Source organism: Aquila chrysaetos, chromosome 10 (assembly GCF_900496995.4).
Source record: "Aquila chrysaetos chrysaetos chromosome 10, bAquChr1.4, whole genome shotgun sequence".
Classification (NCBI taxonomy): Eukaryota; Metazoa; Chordata; class Aves; order Accipitriformes; family Accipitridae; genus Aquila; species Aquila chrysaetos.
Window position 1 is genome coordinate 10,744,133 of NC_044013.1, and position 8,476 is coordinate 10,752,608.

At 45.4% G+C, this 8,476-nt stretch overlaps 1 protein-coding gene and 3 non-coding genes across 4 annotated transcripts; all 4 read right to left on the reverse strand.

Annotated features, from left to right (window-relative positions):
* Window positions 1-384: 384 nt before the first annotated feature.
* EIF4A2 (eukaryotic translation initiation factor 4A2) lies at window positions 385-8,061 on the reverse strand. The gene is made up of 11 exons (XM_030026955.2): window positions 7,803-8,061; window positions 6,513-6,558; window positions 6,291-6,423; window positions 5,888-6,027; window positions 4,514-4,682; window positions 4,206-4,315; window positions 3,959-4,102; window positions 3,409-3,546; window positions 3,044-3,133; window positions 2,729-2,808; window positions 385-1,190 (listed from the first exon to the last, which is right to left on the reverse strand). The coding sequence occupies exons 1-11, from the start codon at window positions 7,829-7,831 to the stop codon at window positions 1,046-1,048; spliced, it is 1,224 nt and encodes a 407-aa protein (XP_029882815.1). The 5' UTR covers window positions 7,832-8,061; the 3' UTR covers window positions 385-1,045.
* Window positions 3,204-3,328, reverse strand: LOC115347813. The gene has a single exon (XR_003925624.1). It is a non-coding gene; the product is annotated as a small nucleolar RNA SNORA63 (small nucleolar RNA).
* LOC115347831 lies at window positions 3,725-3,905 on the reverse strand. The gene has a single exon (XR_003925641.1). It is a non-coding gene; the product is annotated as a small nucleolar RNA SNORA81 (small nucleolar RNA).
* LOC115347833 lies at window positions 6,107-6,176 on the reverse strand. The gene has a single exon (XR_003925643.1). It is a non-coding gene; the product is annotated as a small nucleolar RNA SNORD2 (small nucleolar RNA).
* Window positions 8,062-8,476: the final 415 nt, after the last annotated feature.

Sequence of the window (8,476 nt, forward strand, 5' to 3'; positions counted from 1 at the left end):
ACAATGCAGGCAGGGGACTTTTTAATCAAGTCAGTACTGATTATTAAGCAGCCATTTTCTACTCTGACAAAAGGGTATTTCAAGTGTTATGGACACATCCATCACCCATGAGCTGTGCCACACAGGGACAGCCTCGGACACTTCAAGCTCACCCTTTACTACTCCAAAACCAGCCCCTGCACCTTCTGACAAAGCTGAGAACCAGCTGAAGCCACAAACTGATGAAGCCCAGGAGCTCTGGCCACTGAGCACAAACACACCTGCTGAGGGAACCCTGGCAGCAGCTGACACCTTCCACACTGTAGTGAAGTCAGACAGCTGCCATCACCCTCCCCTAGAAGCAAGACACCCCTCCAACCAAGAAGCAACTATTTACAATTTAAGTGAATATAGAAGTATTTTATTGAACATTCAAACTTCATTAAGACATGTGCAATATGGCAAATTTTACTGGGTTTAACCCTAACTAAGACAATAGTATGATTGCTTGCTTGCTGGGGCTTAGCAACAGGGTCCAGATCACACTTACCACTAATTAAATACTTTATTGAATAAATACATATGAAACAAAAATGCATTTTAATGCTCTTATAAAAGTTTAGAGATTTTGAAAGGCCTTTCCAATTCAATCTGAAGTGTAAGTACATACAATAAAGGAAGGTAGGCTAGTTTAACATAATTGGCTGACTTTATACAGCACTTATATCTTTTAGTCCATAAGTAAATTATTAAATGATAAAGAACATCTAATACAACCACTTCTATGGAACTAGGAAATAAATTTCTAATAAAGAAAAAATTTACAGACCCCATGACTTTCCACCCAACCCCAACAGTCTAACCCTAAAGTGGATAAAGCCAATGGCTTTCCCCACAAGAGCTCACGACAAAAAGTCGCTTCGCTTATCAAAAATCTGTATTTCTGATCCGTTATGAGCATTGAGACAAGATTCAATATATCCCCAAAGAAAGAAGCACAATGCACGTTGTGAATCGCCTATTCAGCAACAGCGAGCACTGCATTCAAACCACCTCATCCCAGGGATTAAATGAGATCAGCCACATTCATTGGCATCTCCTCCACTGTAGTATTGTAGAAAGTCTCAATGTCTCGCAGGATCCTCTTGTCCTCTTCAGTGACAAAATTTATAGCCACACCTTTTCTGCCAAAACGACCACCCCGGCCAATTCTGCACAAAAAGAAAACACATTTACACACAAGTTAACTAATCTGCTTTAAATGTTTGCAAGATCCATTCATTAACTGCTGCTCTTTTATCTGCCACTGGCCAGGTTAGGCTGTATTTACAGGACTAGCTGCTACAAAGTCACATCTGGTCAGGAAAAACTAGCAGTTAGTGCCCAGAGTACAGAAGTGTCCATCCTATAGAGAGTAGCAGAACAGAAAAGGTTACTCTTTTGGCTGCAAAGTAAGATCTTTATTTAATGGCCGAGTACTGTGGTATGTATGCAGTCCTAGCTCAGTCTCCCTCCCCGCCATTCAACTAACACACCCATACCACATGCATCCAATCCCAAGCACATGGCATCCAAAAGATAAGCTATTGTTCAAAATTCAGACTGTTCCTAAGTTAATCCAATTACATCCACTAACATGGAACAGCATGCTCAACTTGAAAATTTTAATTCAACATAACTGTTTCCAGTGGGAAAACTTAGGGTTTGGGTTTTTTTAAACAGAAAAATCCAAGCTTAACGTTTTTGTGTAAGCCTAAATCAGCCACTAACACATCACAGAACAGTTCCGTTACACCCACCAATTCTACCTTCCTGCAGACTGCACAATAAAGCACCTAGTCAGCAAGAGCTAAATACACAAAAAAGGCTCACAAAACTTAAGTGAATAATCATGACAAAAGAAATATATAAATACCGACTCGCTCTTTACGCAAACTGTGCCGCTTATGAATCCACGTCCTAAATTACGTCAACGCCGTTTCTGAGCACCATCTCGTGTCATCAACTGCTGCTATCGACTCCTGTATTTTTTTACACCAAGTAACAAAGCACAGTTTACTTAATTTAGGGACAGTCACTAGAAGCAGTTAACTAAACCTAGGGAAACAAAACTCAAATTGCTACCAGAAGACACACACCACAGACAACAGAATCCCACCGTAAGACAAGCCACCAAGAGCAAACAAGGCACACAAAACCACAGTTGTGCCTCCAGAAGCGAAGGCAGTCCTATACAACTAGTTTGCTAAGACTATTAAGGTCTAGTCACTGAGCAGCAGCAGCAACTGATGATTAGCTAGAACCTACAGATCAAGCCAACATTGCTCTCAAGATGCTATACCACTAATGGCTTTTATAATCACACTCCACAATCTACATGACAAAAAAGGTAGTTCAGTAGATGGCAGTTTCACCAGATCTCAGCAAAGAAGGATCAGCCATCACTGAACTCACCACACATCTAAGTTTTCCCACTGCTTTGTTTTATTGTCCAAAAGCTCTGCTCCTCCCTCGTTTCAGAACCATAGCTGTGCAAGTCAGGGCTTTTTTTTTTTTTTTTTATAAAGCAAAAAACACAACTAGTTTTATTTCCTGCTAGCTTTTTAGCAGTTACTACTGTATGAATAGATGCATAACACCTCCTGTTACTGGCAAGGACTAAAGGGAAAAACAGGTGAGGATCTGTGCTGATTTCTGTAGGACACGACATTCAGTGTAGCACACCAACTAGAGTTTAGAGCCAACTAACCTGTGAATGTAGTTTTCACGATTGGTCGGCAGGTCGTAATTTATAACCAATGACACTTGCTGCACATCAATGCCACGAGCCTGAAAAGCAATAGAGTCTTTAATGCAAGTCACAGGCTTCAGGTTATGTTATTTATCCTGTGCTTTTGTCGACCACATGGTTAGTGATGAACTACAACTGTGTAGTCCATAGTGGAGCATAGTCTTTACTCTTCCAAGAAGCTCCAAATAGTTCAGGCTACAAGAACCTTCACTGAATTATGAAGCTTTTGGCAGATTTGAACAGAAAGGTGTTCAGTGTTAAGATCATACTCACCAGCAAGTCAGTGGTGATCAGGACACGGCTTGATCCTGATCTGAACTCTCTCATGATAACATCCCGTTCCTTCTGGTCCATGTCACCATGCTGTGGAGTTAAAAAAGTTGTAATTACTACAGTTCCAACAGACTGGAATATCCTTTAAAAAACAAAAGTGATGTATGAAGCCCAGCGTCCCTACCTGCCATGGAACAAAGCAGGTACGGATAGAAGGAACATTTTTCTTTAAGCAGGGGGAACGATAATACAGCACCACACAGCTATATTATAACTTTCCTGCTTTTCACTCAAATATAGCTCATTATTTGTTTTTCAGTATGTACATGGCATTTCAGAAGTTATGTGGAAGTATCAATTCTTACCAGAGCTGAGACTGTGAAGTCCCTGGCATGCATCTTCTCTGTAAGCCAGTCTACTTTTCTCCTTGTATTCAGGAAAATAACAGCCTGTGTAATGGTCAGTGTCTCATACAAATCACAGAGAGTGTCCAGCTTCCACTCCTGAACAGAACAGAAGATCAGGAAATGCATCACGCCACTGACAGTTCAATACATAACACAAATCTCAAACAAGGAGTAACACTTGAAACCAACAACCAATTAAGCATGCTCTAGTGTGCAGTTATATTCAGTATGACCCGAGAAGTGGGAACAAGACACTAAGCAAAGTTTCTGCATCAACTGTTGCACCAAATCTTAAGACACAGGACACCGGACATTAAGAAAGAGGTCCACCCTAGTCATTTCTGATCCAGTGCATAGTTTTTCTTCTTCTTGCGTGTACTCTACTAGCATTACTACAGAAACCAAAGCTCAACCTTGGTTTCTGTAATTTTAGCACAGTGCTTTAACAAGAAGGTAAGAGAACTTTAGCTTAACTCTTCCAGCCAGAGCAAGTACAACTGACACCAACCTCTCTTTCAACATTAATGTAGAATTGCTTGATACCCTCCAGAGTCAGTTCTTCCTTCTTCACCAAAATACGTATGGGATCTCTCATGAACTTTTTGGTCACTTCCAACACATCCATTGGCATCGTAGCTGACAGCAACACAACCTAAAATGTATTACTGGGTGTTAGCATGCACCCACACCACCAGTTCTCAGCTACACAGTAACCAAATCTACATCAAATTTAACCACGTGAAAGGTTTTTTTACCTGGATGTTTGTGCTTAATTTTTGAAAGATCTCATAAATTTGATCCTTAAATCCACGGCTCAACATTTCATCAGCTTCATCCAGAACAAACATTTTGATCCATTTAGGTGCTATTAAAAAAAAAAAAAAAAGGAGTATGTCATCAAGTTTCAGAAACACACTGAATACTTTTATTAATGTCACTCTCCTTTAGGACTAAGCTTTGCAGTACAACTCTCTACACTGACAGCAAATGCATTACTTAAGCTCTTCCTGCATGTGAAATTCATACTGGAAAATTATCAAGAGCAAAATTAAGTCATACTTACAAAGGTAGCGTCTGTTTAACATATCAAACACACGCCCCGGAGTTCCAACCACAATGTGCGGAGCCTCGGCCTGAAGTTTTTGCATTTCATTGCGAACATTTGTACCACCAATACAAGCATGGCATGTTGCTCCCATGTAGTCTCCAAGGGCCAGAATTACCTTCTGAATCTAAAATAAAACCCTTCCATTAGAAGTAGCTCCTGGTACATTAAAGATTAAGCCCTGTTATCATTGGTGCTTATGGACTTTGGAAGCTAAGAGAGCAAACTAGGACTATGCAGCTCTTATGGTTAGAATTGACAGTTGCCAATGATTTTGCCCAACTGCTTGTTATTCAAGTTGTTCACTAGAAAGCTCAAGTCAGAGGGGCACTTAGTTAAAAATTTTTGTCATTACTAGTTGAACTAGCTAAAGAAGTGACTACCATGCACCTGCTATTATTGTTAAAAGCAGGGCCTCCAGAAGTGAACAAGTTTTCAACTGTTAAGGCCTGCATGTTAAGCACTTGCAGAAAGTTCATGAAAGAGCATACAAGTACACTGCTATGCCAGGCTTCAAAACAAGCCTCACCTCACTAGTGTCTCCAGAGTAGAAGAAAGGCTAAACGTTCTGATCAGAGGTCCTTGCTCCATTAATCTGTTTGGGCTGGTTTTTCTTTTTAGATTTTTCCTGTCTGATTTAGTATGTTTAGCTTTACCTTCAAGAACAATCTCCACTATAGCACTGGCATCTCAGTATATTCTAGTTGAAAAAGACAGGAAGTTGTATATGATAGTTTTTAGTCTATTTTGAGTTCTGTTCAATATTTCATCTTAAGACCCCACATTGATATACATTCATCCTAAAAATTATGTATCCTGTAGTTTTGTTAATCACTCCCACTCTTAAAACAGAATACCAAGCCTTGAAGGTGAAGTAGACATGCATTAACAGTCAAGAAAACATCACAAAAATACAAAAACAACGAAGTGACCACATGCGCACTGCAGTTTTCATGTTGCACAACTGCACGCAAGTTCAAATAGCTTCCAAAAAGTATGTTTTGTTTCCACTCAGAACGCTGTGCTTTAATAATATATCTTGTATTTTTTCTGCTGAAGATGCTCCCTCAGAACTATACACAGCATAGCAGCTGGCTCCTGCATCCCTGCCCCAGCATACCCTCCACGTGCATCAACTCAACTTTTCAAGCAAGCAGAGAACTTGTGGGACAGAAGCCAGTTTATATCCCCCATTACTCAACACAAAAAGGGTTCTGAATGGATTAGTTACAGCCCCTTAAGTAGTCTGTTTATTGTCTCACAGTTGTGAAACCTGAAACCTATGCAACACACAAGCAGCTTTTTTTTTTTTTTTAACTACACTATCAATACCTGTTGAGCCAGTTCTCTGGTAGGGGCCAATACTAGTGCTTGGGTCTCCTTGAGATCAATCTCCAACTGCTGCAGGATGGAAATAGCAAATGTGGCTGTCTTGCCAGTACCTGACTGAGCTTGAGCAATCACATCATACCCTAAAAAAAGTAGGATACACATTTACTGCTCCCACACAGGTCATTCATGTTTTTAGTTTTATTTTATTCCCTTTGAAATAAGTGATCAGTATTAAGAGTTCTCTCCATTTCAGGTCAGTCCCGAAAGATGGTGTACCATCATATCACTTGTTCAGTAATTACTAAAAATAGGTATCATCGCACACTAATAAAACAGCATACGCATTTTGCAACACTTTCTTAATTATCCGATGTTGGTATCAACAAATGAATCACCTGCATACCTTTGATGCATGGAATAATAGCTCTCTGCTGAATAGCTGAAGGCTTCTCAAAACCATAAGCATAAATGCCCCTTAGAAGGGATTCCTTTAAATTCATATCATCAAAGTTGTCAACAATCTCATTCCAATTGCTCTGTAATGAAGAAGAAAAATAAAAAAAATTAAATCCAACACCCACCTCCATCAGTGATTAAATTCTCAAAAGTCATGTCACGTGCTCACCTCAATGACACCATCGGGGTCCATTCCCTCTGGGCCGCCATGGTCTCTGTCACCAAACAGAACAAGCTGTTAACACAGTAGCAACTAACATGCAGAAGCGAGTTGACACCTTGGCTGCCAAAAGCCATATCCGGAACCCATGATAGATCATTCTAGTAGGTGCGTTGATGTTTTGCCAACGGAGGGACCCCTACCCTCTCCCCACCGGCTTGGGTGCCACTAACCCAAGTCCCTCAGCTCTCAATGTGACAAAAGATCATCCAAGCCTTCGAGCCACAGCGAGGCTCACGGGGACTTTCAGACTGTAGAAAAACCCACCAGAAAACAAAAAGACAAACACGGCTCAATCCCCGATAAAAAAACCCCTTACCCATTTCAAAACCCAAAAACCTAGCCGGCAAGACAAGGACGGCACGTCCCAGCGTACAGCGCCCCCCTCACGGAAGGCAGCCGTTGAAGGCGGGGCTCCGCACCCCGAGCCCCGCAGTTGTGGGGAGGGAGCGGGGCAATGGCCGCCGCTGCGCACTCTAAGCTGGCTCAGCTGCAGCGCCTGGCGTGGAGCGGAGGGGGGGGGGCGGTGGGGGAGGCGGACTCCCGGCTCCGCTGCGGTCCCCCCCCCCCCCCCCTCCTCCGCCCGCCACCCCACCCCGCCCCGCCTCAGCGCCGGGCAACTCTCGCGAGAGCTCCACCCCTGGGATTGCGCAAATCGGACACTGCGCGCAGGCGGAGGAAGGCGCCGGGCGATCGCCCAGGGGGGCCGCGCCCCCCCCCCCCCCCCGAAAAAAATGGTCTCGCCCTTACAGCCGGGCCCGCAAACCCGGGGCGAACCAACGGCGGAAAGCGGGGGCTGCTGGGGGGGGGGGGGGGTGGGGCAAAGAGAATTGTAAGAAAAAAAATAATCCTGAACAAGGCACTCAATACATTTTAATTACAATTTAGCTCAGTGGGTGCGATTATATTAAAAATGGCCCTTTTTCAGGGGTGGGGGATGCTAATTAAACCAACAACGAAAAAGCGAATCCCGAGGAATAGAACTAAATCCCCGCTGAACCGCGACTAAGGGGCGAGACGGGACCGAAACGTCTAGAACCGGGAGGGGCCGGGGCACCAAGCACTGTCTAACCGCAGCGCCAAGCCGCCCTCAGAGAGCTGCCTCGAGCGCGCAGGCACCCCCCCCCCCCCCCCCGCCCCCACAATCTCGCTTCTTTCCCTCTCCCTGGCCGCCTCCGCCCATCCCATCGAGCCCCCTTACAAGGAAAGGGCCCGAGGCCTCCCCATGCCGCGCCATACCTGCTATAATCCGCGGAGCCGCCTGACATGTTCCGATCACCAGCTCTGTCCTCAACTGAAAAGGCAAGCCCTCCGCGGCGCCCGCTTTATATATCCGCCCCGCTGCCGGACTCGTTTCGCTCTGCTCTGCGCATGGATATACGCCTCACGCCACAGCGAAAAAGGCACTAATCCCCCGGGATTGAGCCCTCTTCCCAAGGGATTCCCCTCACTCCACTCCTTGAAGTACTCTGGAGGGGGTGCCTGAGCCACTCGGGGCTACGAGGTCAGAGGAACGTGGAACTACTTTTTTCCCCTCAGAGCGCGGAAGGATATTGCACCATTGACGGCGTGACAGCGCCTCGCTCCTTCCTCCCGCTCTCCTCCCCCCCCCCCCCCCCCCGCATCGTTCCTGCGCACGGGGTTTCCCGCTCCGGCCCCTGCTGCAGCGCGGGGGAGGGGGAGCGTGGCGGGGGCGGCGGGGGTAGCGAAGGAGGGGGGAGGCGGCGGCGGGAAGGGGCGAGGGCGGCCGGGGCCGACACGACCCGGGCCCGGCGGAGCAGGCAGTCGGGCTGAGAGGGGCAGGGAGCAGGCCATGCGGCAGCAGCTGAGGGGGGCAGAGCGGCTGCCTGTCATGGCTGCGTTTCCCCCGCCATGTCGGTTATTTTTAAAGCCCCGGTGCCTGGAAGTCAGGG